The sequence below is a fragment of the Elaeis guineensis genome, chromosome 7 (genome assembly GCF_000442705.2).
Source record: "Elaeis guineensis isolate ETL-2024a chromosome 7, EG11, whole genome shotgun sequence".
Classification (NCBI taxonomy): domain Eukaryota; kingdom Viridiplantae; phylum Streptophyta; class Magnoliopsida; order Arecales; family Arecaceae; genus Elaeis; species Elaeis guineensis.
This window is the reverse complement of record NC_025999.2, coordinates 67328094-67351332: the sequence shown is the minus strand read 5'-3', so window position 1 is coordinate 67351332 and position 23239 is coordinate 67328094. Positions and strand designations below refer to the sequence as shown.

The 23239-nt window shown below is 38.3% G+C and overlaps 1 protein-coding gene across 3 annotated transcripts in view; it reads right to left on the bottom strand.

Annotated features, from left to right (window-relative positions):
- LOC105033840 (phytyl ester synthase 1, chloroplastic) overlaps positions 1-23239 on the bottom strand; it is a 66220-nt gene that overhangs the window by 5774 nt on the left and 37207 nt on the right. For 2 of the 3 annotated variants that reach the window (XR_830050.4, XM_010908777.4), the window contains exons 6-11: positions 18201-18307; positions 10698-10819; positions 7721-7829; positions 6750-6880; positions 6251-6620; positions 3809-3922 (exon numbers count right to left, since the gene is read on the bottom strand). Coding sequence is in view for 2 of the 3 variants with exons in the window: in XM_010908777.4 (XP_010907079.1) it covers positions 3809-3922; positions 6251-6620; positions 6750-6880; positions 7721-7829; positions 10698-10819; positions 18201-18307 (953 nt within the window). In the remaining variant the exon portion in view is untranslated. The remainder of the gene's footprint in view (positions 1-3808; positions 3923-6250; positions 6621-6749; positions 6881-7720; positions 7830-10697; positions 10820-18200; positions 18308-23239) is intronic. The other variant, XM_029261411.2, reaches the window with a different exon arrangement.

The window sequence follows — 23239 nt, the reverse complement described above, 5'->3', positions numbered from 1 at the left end:
CAGACTTGTGCTTGGCACACTGCTTTAATCAAAGTTGCTCGCCATCACCATGCATCCAGCCATCTGGATGATACTTCTCCTGGCTTTCACCTATCTAGTTGTCTTTCTTTGGTTTACTTTATTATTTTCACCCAGATCCTCTACTCAAAGTCAAATTAAACATATTGGTAAATCTTCACATCTTTTAATTTGATCTACTAATTTATAGTGAAGTTGGTCACGTGTGAGACCCACGCAGGTGGGTGTTTAGTCCCACATCGGTAGGGTGGCAATGCTTAATCATTTACCCTATTTAATTTATTTCAACCCATTGCAAATCAAGCTAGATTACCTGTTTAATAAAATGGTCAAGTTTAGATGTGGATTTTTGACCATTTAATAAACAAGTTGAGGTTGAGTTGACATATTTTTGATCTATCATGTATTTGACCCAACCCATATTTTGTTTGACCCAACCTGATTGCCATCTCTATATATTGGTTATACACCAGGTAGATCTTGGGCACTTATATAGGGCCAAGTAACCTAAATAACCCATTTTCACCAACTCTTTTGGATGAGAATCTGAATTATTACAAAATGGTATTGTTGGGTATAAAATACCCACAGCCGAAGTCCTCAGCAGAATCTCCGCAAGTAGACTCCGCCCAGACTCCTACGGGAGCCGGGCTCCGTCCTCAACACCGGCTGCCGGTAAGCCTTGTCCGGACTCCTACGGGAGCCGGACCTCGCCTTTAACTTTAATTGCAGGAAGACTCCGCCCGGACCCCTACGGGAGCCGGACTTCGTCCTCGACTCCAACGGCTGCAGATAGACTTCGTCCGGACTCCTACGGGAGCCGGACTCCGCCAACAATTTCAACCGCAAGTAGACTCCGCCCAGACTCCTACGGGAGCCGGGCTCCGTCCTCAACACCAGCTGCCGATAAGCCTTGTCCGGACTCTTACGGGAGCCGGACTTCGCCTTTAACTTTAATTGCAGGAAGACTTCGTCCGGACTCCTACGGGAGCCGGACTCCGCTAACGATTTCAACCGCAAGTAGACTCCGCCCGGACTCCTACGAGAGCCGGGCTCCGTCCCCAACACCGGCTGCCGGTAAGCCTTGTCCGGACTCCTACGGGAGCCGGACCTCGCCTTTAACTTTAATTGCAGGAAGACTCCGCCCGGACTCCTACGGGAGCCGGACTTCGTCCTCGACTCCAACGGCTGCAGATAGACTTCGTCCGGACTCCTACGGGAGCCGGACTCCGCCAACAATTCCAACCGCAAGTAGACTCCGCCTAGACTCCTACGGGAGCCGGGCTCCACCTCAACACCAGCTGCCGGTAAGCCTTGTCCGGACTCCTACGGGAGCCGAACCTCGCCTTTAACTTTAATTGCAGGAAGACTCCGTCCGGACTCCTACGGGAGACGGACTTCGTCCTCGACTCCAACGGCTGCAGGAAGACTCCGCCCGGACTCCTACGGGAGCCGGACTCCGCCAACGATTTCAACCGCAAGTAGACTCCGCCCGGACTCCTACGGGAGCCGGGCTCCGTCCCCAACACCGGCTGCCGGTAAGCCTTGTCCGGACTCCTACGGGAGCCGGACCTCGCCTTTAACTTTAATTGCAGGAAGACTCCGCCCGGACTCCTACGGGAGCCGAACTTCGTCCTCGACTCCAACGGCTGCAGATAGACTTCGTCCGGACTCCTACGGGAGCCGGACTCCGCCAACAATTTCAACCGCAAGTAGACTCCGCCCGGACTCCTACGGGAGCCGGGCTCCGTCCTTAACACCAGCTGCCGGTAAGCCTTGTCCGGACTCCTACGGGAGCCGGACTTCGCCTTTAACTTTAATTGCAGGAAGACTCCGCCCGGACTCCTACGGGAGCCGGACTTCGTCCTCGACTCCAACGGCTGCAAACAGACTTCGTCCGAACTCCTACGGATACCGGACCTCGCTACCGACTCCAATCGAACTTCGACCGACAAGTCTGGACCCCCTGGCAGGACACAGTAACGGACAACACTGCTCCACTCCCTGCGGCGGACTCTACGCAGCTCCATCACTCCCTGACAGGCTGCAGTAACGGTCACAGCACTACTCCACTCCCTACGACGGGTCTCACGCAGCTCCACTACTCCCTGGCAGACCACAATAACGGCCACGATCCTGCTCCACTTCCTGCGACGGATACCGCGCGATTCTCCCATCTGCTGGCGAATCGCGACAACAGACGCCGCCCCACTCCCCGCGATAGACTCCACGTGGCACACCCCGGTGATAGCCACGGGTCCACTCCACTACTCTTCGCAGCAAACTCCGCCTGACCCAGGGCAGCCCACTGCCAGACGGTTACAGACGTCGCTATCAGGCTACTGCCCCCTCCGCCTATAAAAGGGGGGGGCTCCAGATACGTTAGGATATAAGCTTTCGTCTTTTTTATCTAAAAACTCTGCTAAATTCTCCGTTCGAGCACTCCATTCTTGTTGAGGCAGAGAACTGACTTGAGCGTCGGAGGGTCTTGCCGGAGCAACCCCACCTCCGGTTTAGACTTCCTTTGCAGGTCCCGGCGGCGACCGCGACTTCCTCGACTCCAGTTTCTCCGGCGCAAGCGGATTTTTGCACCAACAGGTATCAAAACAAACCCAGCCCATAGCCCATGTGGGTCAGGGGACATAGCAACACAAATCCTTTTAGGACTGACCATAGGCCAATCATGATGTTTGTGATTCAATTTGACTAGATGTGGAACTTTAGCATCGCAAAGATGCCAGGACTTAAACTGGTAAAGTATGTGAGGACCTATGGAAGTATGTGTTTAGTCCGACATTGATAATGCACTAGGTAGATCTTGGGTATTTAGACAGGAGAACCAAATAACCACCTTCTGGCTAGCCTTTTTATGGTCCTAGATTGCTACATCAATAGTGATAATGGTTATTGCCGCCGGAACATCAATAATCGAATCATATGATTTCAGCTATAATTATTTTTCTCAGGAAGACTTGAAGATGCAATCGTAAGCTAGAAGTGGTAATTATTGAATGCTATAATTTAATTGATGAAGGGGATGGGAACTAAAACGGATAAGAGTTGAGCCACAAATAGGCAATGATGAGCGTATGGTCACTTCAACATCATTACAGCTATCAGGTACTTCTTTGGAGATGAAAGAATAGGTAGAATAGCTACATTGAACTTTGACCAATAATTTTACCAAAGGGATGATAGCCTTAGAGGTGACAAAATGGATTGATAATTGGGTGGATAGAGGAAAGTAGTTAGGGATAAGAAAATGGTGGGGATGGGGGAGGATTGACTCTAGTGGTTTGATATTACATAAGTCCAATATTCTCTGTCATAACTAATTTGTATTTGCAGGTTCAATCCCTAATGCATTTTTTCAATCTTTTTCTTTAAAATGCTTTTAAAGTAAAATTTCAGGAAAATTATTATGCCATATGTGTTAAGGTAGACCAATTCGGTCCAAGTTAAGCTTAAGATGCAAGGGTATTCTTGGTCCAAAAGGTGAATAGACATTTTCATACCATCCATTTATATTCATTTAAGGCATAGAAGTTTATCATGAATAGAATAATTAAGCTGCTCTATAACTAGATTTGATCGAATTATCTACACCATGAAGAAATTCCCAGTACCATGCCTTGAGTCCCATTTGCTATTTCTTTTTGACAATAATGTGAGGTAGAGACAAGGGTTTTGGACAAAAGAAATCCTATTATCTAACATAAGCAAAAATAGGACACAAATTCTATACCAGGTGCAATATTAACAAAAAACAAGTATTTAAAGCGATACTCACTTCAGACATATCATCTTCTCCAACAACACCAAATGGTATTATTGTGGCCTCAAACCTTGATGCCATCCTGACAAATTCTGGTTCTTTAGGCCAAAACAATTTGTAGTGCTCACCCTAGAAAGCAGGAAGGTCCACAAATAGCAAAAAACAAATGAAAGCTTAGAAATTGAGCATAAACAACATCAATAATTTGAGCAGTCTGATGTACATGATCAATCTATAGTACTTGCTGACAAATACCTTATATCATTTCTTATAGCAGTCCAGACAATAGTTTGTTAACTTTCTTCCTCAAAATATTTGATTTTTCTTAAGAGAGAGAAAGGGAGGGAGACCCACCCACATTATAATTACCCAGGTCCAGATGTTTGAGGATGGACCACCCAAGTACTGAACGAAGAACCTCTGGATGCTAAGCGGAGGGGTGTAACCACTGGGTCAAGCCCCAATTCACTAGGAAAAGTTTACTTTAAAGAATCAAAAATGTAGACTTATCAGCTGGATGATGTTTTATCTTTTAATGAAACATTCAAAATTAAAATTATTTTGGAAATCAATTACCTACTAGTGCCACTATGGACACATAATTCATAAAGAATGCTGCTGGTTGTATTGTCCCAACATGTACATTTAATCATGTTTGCACATTTGAATGACAGTGGCAAATGAAATGAGTTGGACTATGAATACCTAGAACAAAAAGAAAGTAAACCTAATGGGGTGAACATTTGGAGTCCAACAAGCAATACAAAAATCATAGACCAAAATCCATGAGTATTTCATTCCATGATATCACTATTATACATAGTCACAAGTTTCACAATTGAGAATGATTTAATTTGAAAGGGTGGTGTAACAAAAATTTGGAAAAGATTTAATAGTTTCGAACAATTAATAAAATTTAAAGATAATCAATATATCCATGCTAAAGTTTAAAGTAAGAAGAGAAGTTTTGTACCATCATAGCATGCATTCTTCCAGCTTGCTGTTTATGGGGTTGACTAGAGTTTCTTAAGATCTTGGTAACGTAGGAGTGAACACAGAATTTCTATTTTAAAGATCATTGAGTTAGTAGAGCTTTTTGTATTTTGTTTTTCTTGTAATTTTTGGATTAATTTCTAAGGATGTTTTAAGGCTTTATTTTTAAATCCTGTTTTACATATAAAAAGCCTGCTTGAATCCCTAAGAATCATTAGGTGGAGGAGGTCCTGAAGTCACTGATATTAACTTTTTAAAAGGCTTAGATCAAGGTGCGCCATCTCATATCATCCTACTACAGTGTTGGTATATGGTACGGTACAAGACGGTGAGGTATATCAGGTGTCCATATGGTATGAGACCATATACCGATTTAGTAATTTACAATATGGTATGTCTAATAAGGTACGGTATTGACCAATATGACGAAACTTGGCTTAGATGTCACCAAACATGTGGTTCTATGGGAAAAATTGAATCTTATAACCTGTATTTTACTTTGCTCAATTCTTTCCTCCGCACCCCCCCCCCCTTCCCCAATTCTATGTTAGGTCATAGAAATTTTTTCAAGAAAGGCAAATCAAATTCTTTCATTGATCCAATCTGAGAGAGAAGAAAGCAATTCCTTCAATCTGCTCAAGTCGGACTTCTTAAAGAAAATAATAGAACATATGGAGAATTAAGAAACTAGGGCTCTAAAGCTTTTTTGCTCCAATCCTCCTAGATCATTGACCCATTATAGTAGCCCTTATTTCCAAAAGAGAAGGGGCTGAAGACCTTTTTGTATAAGGTATACATCTGAGGAGAAAATTTTGTTTTACCAGCTATTCTTTATTCTTTCTTTTTCCCTGATGTTCATTGTCTAAACCAATATTCTGGACCTTAAAGAACCTCCAAGATTTTAGAATCATGAACTTGAGGCTCTAACCATCCTTAAAATATAACTCCTTTCTCCTTTTTCAAATTTTACCTGTTTGACCATTAACCAAGTTCAGGTCTAAGTACAATTATAACCAGCCTAAAATTTGGTTAGGTCCCTCAAGATACTCATTAATCTCAGTCAGACTCTAGATTCCCCTACCATAGCCCTAGACACTAATTACAAAATGAACACAAGAAAACCACCTTTTTAGTTAACTGTAGCCTAAGTTCAAGTACATTTTTTTTATCCATCAACACATAATTTTGAATGTTTTCATCCTAAATCCATAAACCCAGGGACCTATCTTGTTCCTAATCCTGCCATGCTTTAATAAATATTGAATCTTTGATTTTCTCTTGCCAACTTTTATGTCTAAAACTTCTCAACTATCTCAAAATCTGTTATTCTAAGGAAAAAAAATATATTAAAGATCTTGAAATCCAGTTTTCATGAATCTTGTTATCGGAAAACAACTAGTCTGAGAACAAATTACTAATCGTTATCTTACTAAAGAAATGACTATGATGATGATAAGAAGTTACCTTTCTATGAAGAGCTTCACGTGCACCTCCAGGGTATAGTAAAACAAATGAGTTCCTTGACAGAAGCTTATAGAAATTGGCTGCCGAGACAGGAACAGCACCCAAAAGTCTATATCCATCAAATGATGATGAATCTAGCATAAGTAATTCTGAAGCCCTATCAAACATAAATGGATGAGCAATGCCTCGAAGATGTATTTTTCTTTCAAGAAACAGCCTTGTGACCAGAGGACCCAGTTCTAAACCCAGCAGCATATGGTACCCAACAAGCACAGCAGGTCCCTCCAATGGAACCCCAGTAAGGCCTCTTACTACTTTGCCATCCTCTAAAGTTGACAACATGACTGGGCTCATAGCAAGGTCAATCCATCTGAAATGCACAAATGCTAAGCCATCAGAGACTTTTGACAGAATATACTGAAGAATTTGGCCAAGAATCTCAGAGTTCCACAGCAAAAAGAACAGTAATACCATAACAATGTATGAATACTTTTTATACCTGTACTGTTCTGTTGTCTTTTGGAGCTCATCAGGAGTAGGCAATAAATAGTCTGACACATAGTCTAGCTGTCTTGAACGGCGGAAATAACCAGCACCCTTTATTGTGGTCAACAAATCGATGCCACCTTCCTGAATCAATATGAGATAGTTGCCATTAATCATATCATTAGCCAGGAGCTGAAAAGTCAATACAATTTGTATATAAAATGCAATGGTACTATAATTCCAGTGGCAGATGTTGACAACTTTACGTTCCACCCAGCAGTTCAAGCATACATATAGAAAATTTGCTGATACAGTATATCTACTGAACAACATGTCAACCAGATATTTTCGCATCATACATGCAAGAAAATTAAAACAAAACATGCTAAACATCTGAGCAAAATGGTTGCCAAACTCCTAAAAGCCTAGATTTAGAATCGTAGGCTCGATTAAAAAAAATCATGATTTTCATGATAAATATAGATATAAAAATTATGATAGTGAATTCCTTTGCTATAAGTATTGCTGGTTATCGAACATAATATACCATAAGAAAATCTGATAATGAACTCCTTTGCTGTAAGAATCAACAGTTATCTAACATAATATAACCATGGACAAGAAGCCTTATTCTAAAGTTCTCCTTTTGGCATGACAAAATAAAATAAAATAAAATAGACACTTACATCTATTAAGGCAATGTCCAACAAATGATTACAGAATATTGATTAAAGTACGGTCTATAGTTTTCTTTCAATTTATTGAAATCAGATGAAGATTATATGGTTTCAAGAAAAACTATGTAGCAAAGGATAAAATAGTAACACAATTTTTTCTTGTCCAACAAGAACCAGAGGAAGCTTTTTCAGTAAAATAATGCATTGACTCTACATGATCATCTATATAGGAGCTTTTCATTTTTAAGGAGTGTTGACAATGCTTACCAAAAGAATATTGGAAGACAAAAAGAATCAGCACACATACCAGGAAAATGCTGTGACCACCATCCTTAAAATGACGGATTCTGCAACTTGGCAGTGCACTACAAAGTCTTTCAGCTTCTTCATGGCTGGGCAACAATTGATCCCTTCCACTAAAAGGACAGCAATATCAACCCCATCATTCTGAAAAGACGTCATGAAATTTGAACACTCTCACTAACTATGATTATATGTACAGTTTGCAAGAAGCATACACAAACATATCTTACTAGACTGGCTATTCATGTGCAGTCCTTGAAAAACTGAGTAGCTTGTAGCACAATAATGAATGTTATGACAGGAATCTGAATATACGGGTGAGTGGTGACACATGACAAAAGAAACTGCAATAGAACTCAATATAGATGAAAGACTAGTTTGCTCTGTACTCACCATGCAGCTGCAAGCTGAAGAAAGATGGATTACCAAAAAGTCAGACCAAAACTTAATAGTCAGAACACCATCAAAGTTCCAGATGCCCAGATTTTGGAGAAGTTCCACATGTAAAATGTTAAAGTAACAAATTTAGCTGTTTATGGTGGAACATGCACAAATGGCTTAACAGTAATACTTCATCCTTTCCCAGACCCTGACCGGTAAGCAACATCTCATTCTTAAGGGTCAGGTTTTTGGTTTGTCACAGTGTGATCTGTCTAAGTTTGAGAACTTCTTACAAGAAGTTTATGAAGCATAAACCTCATTAAATCTAGGAAAGCAAGTTTAGGCAAGAAAAGAGACTTCATGAAAAACAGGAAAACTTTTGGCAGAAAGGGCATCATCATACATTGCTTGATAACATTGACATTTATATGGGTTTCTATGTGTTGAAAACTACAACAATTTGGAAAGCTAATTGAGTTTTGAAAGAAAAGTGACCAAGAAAGGTTGCCAATAACTTGAAACTTCAAAATAATTCCTCCTACAAGTGAACAATGAACAAAAGGTAACTGTTATTAGAAGAATTTTCAAAGTCTATAATTTCCCGAGCCTTGAGTGTAGGGCTGCTAAATAAATCAGATAAACCTTCAACATAAGGAAGATACTAGCTAATGAGGTTGGATCTGAAAAAGTATACCAAAATAATAAAGAATTGGGTGGATTCAGGTTTTACAAATCAAACTAATTGATATGGATTTAAACAATTCTAAAATGGACAATCCAAAATTTGACTCCATTAGCAGAAAACCCAGCATGACATGCATCCAACTCTTTCCTCAGGCTCTCAGATACAAGTAAATATAAGATTATTTCTTCATTGCATATTTTCCTTCTACCAAAAAAGAGTTGTATCTGACATGAAAAAGGAAGAAACTTGGTTCTTAGATTTTCACAGATATATTATTGTATATATAGTATCCTTCAAGATTCGCCATCTCGATATGTACCAGTGAAATTCCAATATAGTGTCGGTATGTAGTCCAGTACGATACGCCTATATCGAGACTAGACGGTTCGGCACACCAGTATGGTACACCCTGTACCGCCCGATATGGGGCAGTACAGTGAGCCATTCTATCCTTCACAATGTTCGAAGCATTGGTTTCAGTATCTATACTGGAACCCAGTTGATACAAGCTATAACGAGTGTAAGTACTGTTACTAATCATTAAATGTCAAAAGCACAAAGCTATTAGGGAAAGGGTCAACAATATAAGTTAGGCCTTAATACCAGTGGTCCCTATAATGTGCAGCCCAGAATAATGCACACAAAGGTAAAAATGAGTCAAGAATGACTCAAGATAACAATCAGGAATGAATTAAAGAAGACATCAATACAACAAGCAAGTGAATTTAAAAAAGGAAAAAGAAAATGGCCTGAATGGGGATTTGAACCCAAAGCCTTCAGTGCTAGTACCAATGTTGACTAACAACTAGAACCCAAAAGCTTGAGATAATAGGGAAGGGGTTAGTCATGAAAGTCAGAGCTTAATAGCCCTGGCCTCCCTCATTTGTGGGCCAGACCATGACCAGGAAGGCATAGATAAATCAAGGACTCAATATAACTGGGAATAAGTCGAAGAAGAAAAGACTCAAGATAACAAACAAGTGAATAAGAAAAGAAAATGGCCGAATGGGGATTTGAACCTATAACCTTCAGCTCTGACACCATGATACCTAAAAAGAAAAAAAACTAACCACTAGAACCCAAAAGCTTAAATTGTTAGGGAAGGGGTCAACAGTGTATACTATAGCATGCCTTAATAGGTATGGCACATCCCATGGTACCGACACACAACAAGGAGGGTAAACCAGGTACTGGTTCAAGCCTGATATAGCGCAGCCAATATGGATTGGTTTGGTACACTACTTAAATTATTGGTCCTTCATATCCTTGCTCAAGTTGTAATATTAAAATTAACATGAGATAATGAGATATCAGCAGCCGATTGTTTGATCAGAAACAAGAAAGCCAAAATTTCTGCATTTATATTCAAGGCAGCACAGAAGATGCTCTTCATGTGAACTAGGAACTAGTTCTTTATACATCACATTTTACGATACTTAGGAAACCAGAGGATCATCTACTTTGCAGACAAAAAATGGGGGATCATCTTTCTATGAAGTGTACTTAATTATATATTTCTGAAATGCTTGGTTAGGTTAACTGCAATTGAAGAAGCATTATTTAATTGTCACAAGTATATCAAAATTATCATAATAAAGGGCCAAACAATGTTCACAATAAATGGGAACACCAAACAAATGCATAGGGCTGGAAATTGTGCCTTGAAAAGGGCCCAATTTTACATCAATTTAGGTTGGACTTTTTGATTGGGCTTTTTTGGCATTTCAAATTTGCTCAACCCCAAATTCAGCCCATTTCCAGCACCACAAGTGTGTACAAACAAAGGGCAAGGCTTGCAAATTTTCTCTGAACTTTGATCAAAAATAATGCAAACTCCTTAAAATTCTTAAATTAATTGTTAACATTATTTTCCTGTACCTATGGTGACTATATTAGGAAGTAATAGATCAAGTACCTGGCAAGTATCAGCGCCTGAGCTTTGACAGCATGGAGACGAGAATTGACGTAAAACGATGCCGATCTTAGCATCTTCAATTTCCACAGAAGAGATTCTTTTGGTAATATATCAACCAAAAACTGCAAAACAAAATTTTCTAATGCATCACCATTGGAAAAGACAATACCTCAAGCATTGTATTTCCTGATTAAAGCTAAAAAATTCTAGATACAGGATTACCCAACTATACTGAAATATGGTTGTTGAGACAAATGATGAAAGAAGCATATTTAGATATTTCTATTATAACATGAACAGAAACGGACGAACCATTGTAGCAAGACAGGTCTCCTCCTGCGGCAAATATAGTTCTGGTTGTTGAAGTTTGAAGAAACAAATATATTCTCATCAAAAAAAAAAAAGAAGCACATATATGCATCATAACATTAATAGACATATTATCAGCATATTTATTACAATCTGAAAGAACTGTGATAGGCTACAAACATGGCAGCAACCAGCAAGGTTAGCCGAACTAGAATGGCTCAGGCAGGTTGGACAATTCGGCCCCTAATAAACCCTTGAGCCCCACCCTAACCCCTTCTCGCAGTCCCAGTCTTTGCTCGATCTCTCTCCCTCTCCTTCTTTCAATTGATCTCTCTCCTCCTCTTCCGCCATGATGGGAGATCATGCAATGGTGATGGCAACGCATGATGGGAGATCTACTATGGTGATCATGCGACAACAACAAATAGATACGACTCTTGATCAATCTCTCTCTCCCACTCCCCTCTCTCTTTGTCCCTCTTGCTCCCCCTCTTTTTGACCACCAATTTCATACGGTTATGGTTCAGGCTAGGGTTTTCTCCCTCTCCCTCCCTCCCTTCCTCCCTCTCCCTGCCCCTCTTCCTCCCTCTCCTCCCTCTCTCCCACCCTCTCCTTGTTTCGATATGCCCTGGCAGGTGGCACGGTATGGTACAGACTTGTACCATTTCGAATTGGTCATCAGCTAATATGAGCCTCGGCATTGGATTGGCAGACCTTGCATGGCAGTCAAATTATATTCAGAATCTAAATATATTAATATAACCCATAATCTATGAGAAAATTGATGGAAAGAATCCAGTCTTGAGCAAGAGGTGTTTAATCACTTTGTAGATGGATTTGATTCTTATGTGGAACTGCTATCTGACCAGGCCACCTTCTTATACCTTGCTACCTTTTACCGGTTATCTAGATGATCCAGACATTTGGGATTGCTTAGTAAAAATGCATCTTCTAGTCATGCAACATTTAACTTGCATCTGGAGAATGACTTCATCGACTACCAACTTGGGTATACATGTAAAGGCTGGGCCAGCCCAATTGACCCACCAATTTGTTTGGGTAGGCCTTGTCCAACCTGCTAGCTTGTCAAATTCAGTTTGGTTCAAGATCAGTTTGACTAAATGATGGAAGTTAATCTGACCCATTGCCACCTCTATAAGAGAGTATAAAAAAGAATAATAGAAACCTTGAGATCAGATCCATGTGATCTCAACCTTGAGATAAAATATAGAATATTTCAACCTTGAGATCACATCCATGTGTTGCTTCCAGTTATGTTGTTTCTCATTGGACATGCTCAATGCTGATGATAAGTTACTAAAAGTCAAGGATAAAAGAAACAATTTCTTTCAATTAGTCAGGTACAGTCTGCTAGACATAAGATAAACCATTGATGAAAAATGGTTAAATCAGAAAATATAGTTGAACAAACAAGCATTCTACAACATATGTACATTATGTTGGGAATGTATTCAAGTTGTCAAGTTGATTAGGACACAAGTGTATCCCTTAAGAACTATAAACAATATTAATGAAAAAGATAATTTTATATTCTCATTTTTATCTTCATGAATACAACTCTTTAAATAGACTAAAAGGGAATATCTACTATGGTAGCTTTACAATTGTATCCAAACACATATGGAAGCTATACAATTATGTCTAATAATCAAATAAGTATGGTAAATTTGACCATGGAATCTTTATAGTAATCACTACCATAATAGCAATGATATTTACGACGATAATAGCTATGATATTCTGACCATAATAGTCATGATATTCTGATCTTGGAGTCATTGAGAATAGCCATGATATTTTGACTATAATAGCCATGATATTTTGATCTTGGAATCTTTGAGGTCATGCTTACCATAGTAGTCATGATCTTGACAACTCATTATGATATTCACCATGATTCTATGTTTTATTCTTAACACTCCTCCTCAAGCTAGAGCATAAATATTAATCATGCCCAGCTTGTCACAAATGTAATCAATCCTAGTCCGAATAAGACTCTTTGTAAACAAATCGGTCAGTTGATCCTCTGAGCGTATGTAACCGGTGGAAATGAGCTTTTGCTGAATTTTCTCCCTCACAAAGTGACAATCAACTTCAATGTGCTTTATCCTCTCATGAAATACTAGATTTGATGCAATATGCATAACTGCCTAATTATCACACCATAGCTTCATAGGAGAAGAATCTATAAGACCAATCCCTTTTAGAAGATGTCGAATCCACATCAATTCACATGTTGTCTATGCCATGGCCCGGTATTCTGATTCTGCACTTGATCGAGAGACTATATTTTGCTTCTTACTCTTTCAAGATATTAAATTTCCTCCCATAAATACATAGTATCCTGTTGTAAACTTTCTATCATTAGGCAAATCTGCCCAATCAGCATCAATGAACCCCTTAATCTGTATACCACCATGATCTCCATACACAATACCCTTTCCTGGGTTCCTTTCAAGTACCTCACTATACGGATTAAAGCATCCCAATGTACAGTAGTGGGTGCTATCATGAACTGACTCAATACACTCACAGAAAATGCAATATCTGATCGAGTGATTGTGAGATAGTTGAGTTTTCCAACAAGTCTTCTGTATTTCTCTGGTTCAGTAAACATCTCCCCCTCATCTACTACAAGTTTGACATTTAGATCCATAGGAATTTCGCAAGACTTTGCTCCAAGTAGACCAGTATTTGTCAAAAGATCTAGAACATACTTCCTTGGAGAAAGAAATATACCTTTCTTTGAGTAAGCTAGTTTAATCCCAAAGAAGTATTTCAGTTGTCCCAAATCTTTTATTTGAAAACTTGCCTAAAAAAACTCCTTTAATGAAGAAATACCCTATGCATCGCTCCCTGTACTCACAATATCATCAACATACACAATCAATAAAATACAACCACCGTCAGTATGTTTGAAAAACATAGTATGATCATATGAACTCCTCTTCATGCCAAACTCTATCACCACATCACTGAACCTATCAAACTAGGCTCTGGGAGACTGCTTCAACCCACATAATGATTTTTTTAATTTGCACACCTTACTATACTCTCCCTGAGCAACAAATCTAGGGGGTTGCTCCATATACACTTCTTCCTGTAAGTCACCATAAAGAAATGCATTCTTGACATCTAACTGATACAAGGCCAACAATAAGTAGCAGCTAAGAAAATAAATATGTGAATAGATGGCATCTTAGCCACAGGAGAGAAAGTATTAATATAATCTACACCATAAGTCTAGGCATATCCCTTACCAAACGAGCTTTAAATCTATCAACAGAACCATCAGCCTTCATCTTCACCACATATACCCACTTACACCCAATAGTACACTTACCTGATGAGAGAGAAACCAGATCCCAAGTGCCATTAGTCTCAAGAGCCGACATTTTTTCCTCCATAGCTGTCCTCCAGCCATTATGTGATAACGCCTTATCTAATATCTTAGGAATAGTCATAGAATCAAGAGAGGTAACAAAGGAGTGGGTTGACTGTGATAAATAGTTATAGAAAACAAAGGATGAAATAAAATGGGTACAATTGCATTTACCTTTTTTGAGAGCAATAGGTAGATCAAGATTAGAATCAGACAACGCAGAAGCAAGTAGAGATGAGACAGCCACTGGTGGATCTGCTGGTTAAGGACCTGCAACATCTAACCGGGGAGGTTTATCATGGTGGGTGTAAACATAAGTAATGGGAGGACGAGATGGATCAGATGAAGTGGTAGAAGTGAGATAATTAACTGTGTAGATCAGAAAGTCCTCCATAGAATCCATCTTAGAAGTAGAAGGAGAGGGACTAGCAAAGAAAGAACTCAATTCAAAGAAGATGACATCTCGAGATACAAGATATCGACCTAACATAGGAGAATAACATCAATACCTTTTTTGTGTACGGGAGTATCCAAGAAAGACACACTTTAGTAATCGAGAGTCCAACTTACTGACCTGGGATCTCATATCCTGTACAAAATAAGTGCAGCCAAATGTCTTTGAAGGAATGGGAAACAATGACCGAGTAGGACATAGAACTGTATAAAGTGCACGACCATTAAAAACAAAGGACGGCATGCGGTTTATAAGAAATACAGCAGTATGAACCATATCTGCCCAAAATATTTTAGGTACTCTCATTTGAAACATTAAAGCTCTAGCAACTTCCACAAGATGACAATTCTTCCTCTCAGCTATTTCATTTTGTTGAGGGGTAACAACACATGATGATTCATGGATAATGTCATTCTGTATCATATAAGTGTTAAATTGATCAGAAAAATATTCTTTGGCCTTATCACTATGAAGAATACGAACATTGTAATTATACTGAGTATAAACCTCAGAACAAAAAGCAGAAAAAGTATAAAATAACTCAAATCGAGATTTCATTAGATATAACCAAGTACTTCTTGAATAATCATCAACAAAAATTACAAAATATCAAAAATCGGACTTAGAAGTAACATGACATGGACCCCGAACATCAGAGTGAACAAGATTAGGAGACAAGGCTCGTTTATTCACTCTTGGAAGATATAACACCCGATGGTGTTTAGCAAACTCACACGATTCACAAGACAAACTAGTTACTGAAATTAACTCAGGACACATTTTCTTCAAGACTTCTAGGGATGGATGATCAAGACGACAATGAAGTTGGAATGGAGTGATGTCAGACCTGACGGTAGATGCAATACCAGATGGGATAGTAATAGCAACCTCATCCAGCAGATACAACCCATTTGACTCGCTTCTCTTACCAAGGATCTTTCGAGTCGATAGATCTTGAAATAAACAGTAGATAGAAAAAAATATAACACAATAATTTAAGACTTCAGTGATTTGGCTAACAGACATCAAGTTAAAAAAAATTTAAAAAAATATAATACAGAAGACAAGGATAGCGAAGAGGTAATGGATGTATCTCTACTACCTAAGACTTTGGTAGTGGATCCATCTGCTAGTGTTATATTAAAGCACTCATCAGACAGTTTATAATGGGATAAGATACCTTGATCATCTGTCATGTGGTTGGTAGCACCTAAGTTAATGATCCAGTATCGAGATAAGGATGAAAGATAAACGACGGGGTTACCTATCTTGACTAGAGTAGCTTTAGAGGAGGATATCGACTGCTGAGATTGCTGAAACTAAGTGTACCTTGCAAACTCCTCATCAGACATGACTACGGTGCGACCCTCTGGGTGATAAGTAGTTGAATCAATTGGACGTGATACAACATGAGCAAATCTGGATGCCTGATACTGAGGCTGCATCTGCTGTGCCTGTGGAGGTTTAGGACACTGGTGATGAAAATATCCTAGTTCTCCACAGTTATAGCACACCCTCTGACTCCCACGACCACCATATCCTCTACCTCCATGTCCTCCTCTACCACCACATCCTCCATCTCTCCCTCCTCTATATCCACCACCACCATTATTCTGAGATGCAAGGGTAGATCTACTAGACATGTCCTTAGTACCAAGGTACTCTCCCAGGCTGTACTAAGTACAGTTGTGACAACATCGAACAAGAAATCCACATCCTTATTGGCCAACAACTGTGATCGAATCATCTCATACCTAAGGTACTCTCCCAGGCTGCACTACGTACCGTTGTGACAACATCGAACAAGGAATCCACATCCTTATTGGCCAACAACTGTGATCGAATCACCTCGTACTCTGTATCCAATCTAGACAACCAACCAAATACAAATAGTCTCTCATGCTGCTCCATCATAGCTACATCAGTGGAGATCGACATTGCTGTACAAAAATCTTCTGTGGCTCATTTATACTCATAGTAATACTCCATAATACTTCGCCCATTCTGACTTGGACGACTCACCTCTTGAGCCAAACTATATAACCTTCTCATATTTCTAGTCCCAGAAAAATACTGATGCAATAACTCCCATAACTCTTTCACCGTCATAACATGCTGCATTGAGAGAGCCATCTTTCTATCAATGCAATTGACAATATGAGAAAATAGTCTCTTATCTTCAGCCAACCATAGTTTGACTTCTCTTTCTCCCTCAGGACATAACTCAGTAAGGTGTTCTTTCTTGTCAAGTCCTCCAACATTAACCTTGACAAGAAAACGTCATTCCATAAAATTGGATCCATCACCAGCTAGCATCATATCAATTAATTTCTAGTGTGAGGACACCACTTCAATACTCTTAAGACCCTCTTCTGATGCCATTACTCAAACACTTCACTAAATAATACCATAATAAACTACACCCTCACACTTCCATAACTCGCATCATGCTATCACAAATAACCTGAGATCAACCCAATCATCCCTACTAGAGACTTCTAATCCATAGGTTATTATCACACAACCTACATCCCATCAAAACAAACTCCACAATCATTGCAAAAAATCTGTATTGAAAGGCACAAACCAGTAAACACATAAAGACACAAGTAGTAGGCTGTAAAATGGCTGATTTGGATGGCAAATGGCAAATCTGCAGATCTGATTTTGGGATAGATCTGGTGGTTGACAGGGACTGAAAGAGTTAGGAGATGATGGGAGGCGGAAAGAAGATGGCGACTAGACAGAGAAAAGGGGTGGCAACTGCTTGCTTTGATTAGGATTTTGGCTCTGATACCATGTTAATGGAAAAAATAATTTTGTATTTATCATTTTTATTTTCATGAATACAACTCTTTAAATAAACTAAAAGAGAATAGCTACTATGGTAGCTTTATAATTGTATCCAAATACATATGGAAGCTATACAATTGTGTCTAATAATCAAATAAGTATGGTAAATTTGATCCTGAAATCTCTATAGTAATCACTACTATAATAGCCATGATAGTTACGACCATAATAGCTATGATATTCTAACTATAATAGTCATGATATTCTAATCTTGGAATCCTCGAGAATAGCCATGATATTTTGACCATAATAGCCACGATATTCTGATCTTGGAATCTTTGAGGTCATGCTTACTATAGTAGTCATGATCTTGACAACTCATTATAATATTCACCATGATTTTATGTTTTATTCTTAACAAACAATAACTAACATAACAAATCTAAATCAAATATTATATAAATTTCATACTGATTAAAGATAATAAACTTCTAACAGAGCAAGATAGTATGTTTGAATATGTAATCTAAGACATTATACTCACAGAAATACAAGGTAGAATATCAGCAAGACTCTCTGATAGTCCCCAAGCAGCTTTCGAAAGAGAGAGCTCACTTCCCGTGTAAGTTGATGACATTCTCAGGGAATTACCTAGAAAACAGTGAAATCCATTATTTATTGAAGTCAAATTGCAATGATTGCATGCCTTATGACATAATCTATCTATAACATTGAAAGCTATGGTCCTTATCAATGAAAGCTATTGTACTAATTAATTTACTATATGTATTTATAGAGATAATTTTCATTATGGAAAACACTTATTTAGCAAATTGTATATAAATGTGTGTAAAAAAAAATGCACAATAAAAGTACATAATTAGCACAACTGCACAAGTATATACAATATGACATGATATTGTATTATCGCAAAGAAAAACCCATGCATTGGTTGCTCATATAAACTAGTTTCCCTTAAAGCAGTTTTTTGAAACAACCACTAAAAGCTACTGTTATGAGAAACTAAAATCCATATTTTCTAACATGAGCCTGTAATTATACAGTTATTACAGGTTTCCTTAGAAGAAATGAAGCAACCACTAGCTTGTATAAATAGATTATTGAGAAAGAAACCCTTCCACATTTTCTTGGAATCTTTTGCTTGAGGCCCAGCTTAGAAGCCCCAAAACAAGAAAATTTGATAAAAGTGCAAGTGCACAAAGTTTTCTGTTGTAATTAAAAAAAATTCAGGTATTGCCCATTCCAGTATTGTCACAGGCAGGTGCCTAAATGGCCCCATTTAGGCACCCCGGCAGCCCAAGTGCCTAGGTGCCTAGCAAGTTTCCTGGCTACCAAGCGGCGCAGCTACCTGAGCACCTAGGTTAGAGCCTGAGCAAGTGTCAAGCTGCTTTTTGGCCAGTTTCCCATGAAGGTGGCACCTATTTATGATATCATTTATCACTTCAAAAGTTCAAATTCTGACCATGTTTTTTCATGTGTACTAATAAGGTTTGAACTGTATGCATCAAAGTGCTTTAAATATCATAATAAAAAAGTATTTTAAATATGGTGTCATTCTTACATCATAGCCATCCATATCAGATATTCCACCTTCCATCAAATGACAGCCCTTCATCCAGGTGCTTCGTCATAGATCTAAGCCCCCATATCCCTCTTCCTCTCCATCTTGAGTGGAAGAGAAAGATGGTTAGGGCAGAACAAGAAAAAAGGTGTCCAGGGAGAGTAGTTGAAGGGAGTTGCATGCTAGCTAGGAAGAATAGGATGTTTTTTCATGTGTTCTTTACGAATCAAACATATGTACCTGCAATAATTTACTTATGCGATGATATATTATGAATTTTACTTATTTTTTGGATTTTTATTTTTTTTGACTCTGGATGCCCATTGCACCTAGGCATTTTGGACGACCTTCACTTATACAGGCCCCATGCAAGTTGGGGCACATGTCACCAGTCAAGGACCAGTACACATCACAACTTGGGATAATTTTGTATGTGAACACCAACCAAGATTTGATATATCAATACTGCTTACCATACTCGTATGTTACCACTATGGTACAATATGGTCCATATAATGTGGAACACGTGGTAAAAAATACAATATTTTTTTACACCCAGCCATGGTACCATTTGAAACCAAATAATATGGGTCTGTATAACATGGTGCCGGGCATGATGGTTTTGCTTGATTCTGACTAGTTCGAACAAGTTCTACTCATATACCAAACCAAATCTTGATACACTATTGGCATGATGTGCCGGGCATGGTAAACCCATAGCACCTTAAACCAACTTGTACTGCCCCATATCAACCTGCACCATCCTCCGACCGCTCAATACATCTTTTCTTTTGTTCTTTCTTTTTTTGTTTTTTCTAATTTAAACCAGCAGGATACTTATGGTGAACTCATATGATCTTCATACATGGTATGTATCATACTACAATCCCATTTCAGTTCATGGTACCTTTCATAGTGTACCAAGCAAAGTCCACAATACCGGAATTAGTACATGTGCTGGTAGGCCAGCAGTATGTTATAATACAGTACCATGCCATCCCATCCCAGCATAAATTGAAAAAAACTAAAGGAAGAGGCAGAATGAGAGGAAGAGAGAGAGATAGAGAGGGGGGAGGGAGGGAGGAGGGAAAGGAGAGAGAGGGAAAGGGAGGGGGAGCAAGAGATGCTGGGAGAGGGAGAGAGGGGGCTCAGATGCCCTCCTCTCTGGTGGTCGAGCCCCTTTTCGAACAAAACAAGGGTTCGGCCCCTTTTTTTTATTTTTTTTGACTTCTTTTAATGAAGTCGGCACATGATGTGCCCACATCACTTAAAGAAACTAAAAAAAATAAATTTTTTTTTTAGCTTCTTTATATGCCAACGAGCCCCTATTTCCTTCGAAACAAGGCTCAGTCACTGGAGGAGAGGAGGGCTTCCGAGCCCCCTCTTTCTCCCCCTTCCAACATCTCTCTCATCTCCCGACATCATCTAGAGCAAAGGCCTTCTCTGACTTCTTGGAGTGATAGGAAGATGGCTTTACCAATTGACGATCCACCTCCACCTTCTTGGCAACCATCTTCTTCACTACTTTAAAATTAACAAAGTACTTCATCAGCTGTGAAACCTCTTGTAGATATTTCTGGCACATAACTACATCCGGATAATTACCAACCAGATGTTTCAACCTAGTTATCCCTCATCCCTTTAACTCTATATTGCACCAATTATACCTCTAGTAGTGCTAACTCGAGAGAATTTGCCCATGATCCTAATTAATGTCAAACTCTAAGCCTTTTTTTCCTCAATGAATCTATTACTTCATATTTATCAAGCATGTTGGTTATTAGTTATTTAAAAATAACAAATTTTGTTATGATGAAAAAATATATTTTTACTTCAAAAACACTTTTGAATTATCTAATATATAGCACTAATTTTCATATTTTTGTTATCTACATATTTTTAATAATTTTTAAATTAAAAAATAACTTTAAATATCATAAATTCAGAATATATGTTTTCTATTTTAAAAAATATTTATGAATTATTTAATACATAGTACTAATTTTTTATTTTTTTGTATTGATTATATATTTTTAATAATTTTTAAAATTTAAAAAAAATAAAAATAAAGATTTAAAAAAATTAATTTGAGCTTAGATCCATATAGAATCCTACCATGAATGCTACATATATTTTTCTAAACCCATGGATATGAATCAAAAGCTACTTACTTTTCAATTTTATTCAGGTTTAGACCTAAGCCACTATACACTTGATCACATTCAAACTTAAATAAATGGACATCAAATTTAGAAGAGAGTAACTTGTATACCCCTAAACAAGTTTCTAATTTTATAGTTATTTTTGGATTTTTTTAAAAAATTTTAATCAAAAAAATATTTTTAAATTTAAAAAATTATATATTTAATAAAAATTAAAGATTTAAGTCTCATTTGGTAGATCATCTATAGATCTATAATATATCATGAAATCATATCAAAATCAAAAATTCTGGCATGATCGTTCCTTATTTTTCAATTATCTCAGTATCTTTTGACATTGAAAAAAATTAATGGAAAGAAATGAGGTGGGCGAGAGCCACCTTATCTTGTTTAGAATTGTATTCTCCCTTAATCATCGAAATCATGGAGCTTTTGGTGAAACTGGGGGAGAGGGTTTGAAAATGGAAGGGATGAAAGGCCTAAGAAGGCTCAGAAGGCTTTCTTAGGCCTCTCTATTATTAAAAGAGGGGGTGTCGAACTAGTTCAAATTGAGCGATTCATACAAGTTCTCGGGTGTGGGGTGGGGGAGGGACCAATTCGAATCAGGCAATTGGCACTAGTTTCACTACGAACCACCAATAGTTTGGAGCAACTCATGGCTTTTCTCGAATAAACTAGTCGAACCTTGCCAATTCTGCACCAATTTGGTACAAGGTGAACTGGACAGTTCGGCATACCATGCATGCACTAGATAATAGTGCCACATGTGATGGCTTGTGGCTTCTTGGAAATGTGCATTCTAAGCATTTATCCATTAATAGTTAAAAGATTAATTTTATACTTTTTTTGATGCTTATGACTCAAGCTACATGATACTAAAGCAAGGTATTATTTTTCCAAGCTCTCCACTGATTACTGAAGATACATTATGTGTGCATTCAATATAAATCTCAATTATCGGAGTCAGCAGCAAAAAGTTCTCATTGTCAAGTTGAGGTTCATGTAAATATTACCAAAATATCACAATCCAATCCATACTAAAGAAGGGTTAGAAATATTTGATTTAAAAAAGGGCGTCTTAGTGCACGATGCTTCCACCACCATAGGGTTTGGGGAGGATTAGATGCACACGGCCTTACACCCATGTTCAAAAAGGGTATTTATATGTTTCAAATTTGTAAACTTCATGTCACAATGGAGCAACCTTACCATTGCACCAAGGATAATATATCACCCTTTGTTAGTGATATTTCCTTTGCATTCCAAATCGAGAATAATATATGAAGTTGGAAGCCAAAATCCTCACTGCTTTCTCCCTCTATTTTGGTAAGTTTTAGTCAAAATCAACTTTCCTCAACCACTTTTGATCAAGAAATAGTATCAAGGGCACAGATTTCTTGTAGAACTAATGGGCAAAGGATCGAAAAATTACAAACCAAAGAAGTAGTCGGCTATAGAAGAGGTCCTGAACATGAGAATAACCCAAGGATCTTAATCATAATTTGGAAAGTAGTAGCACAATAGAATTTATTTACTCCACTCATTTTTAAGATAATGCAATGATTATCACTCTATTTTTTGCAAGGACAAGCATTAAAGATTCCCTCATTGTATGGCAGGAAAAGTTACATAAGTAATAGGTGTTCATGTGAGGACTCATGTGGGAATGTGTTTAGTCCCATGTCAGCTATGCACTGGATAGATCTTGAGCATTTGTACAGTTTAATAGTACTAGTAATTTACACTAGATCTTAGTTTAGCAAACCACTTAAATAGCCTAATTTGAGCATTCTATTTTTCTTTCTAAATTTCATGGTATGTAAGCCTTTGCATAGTTCA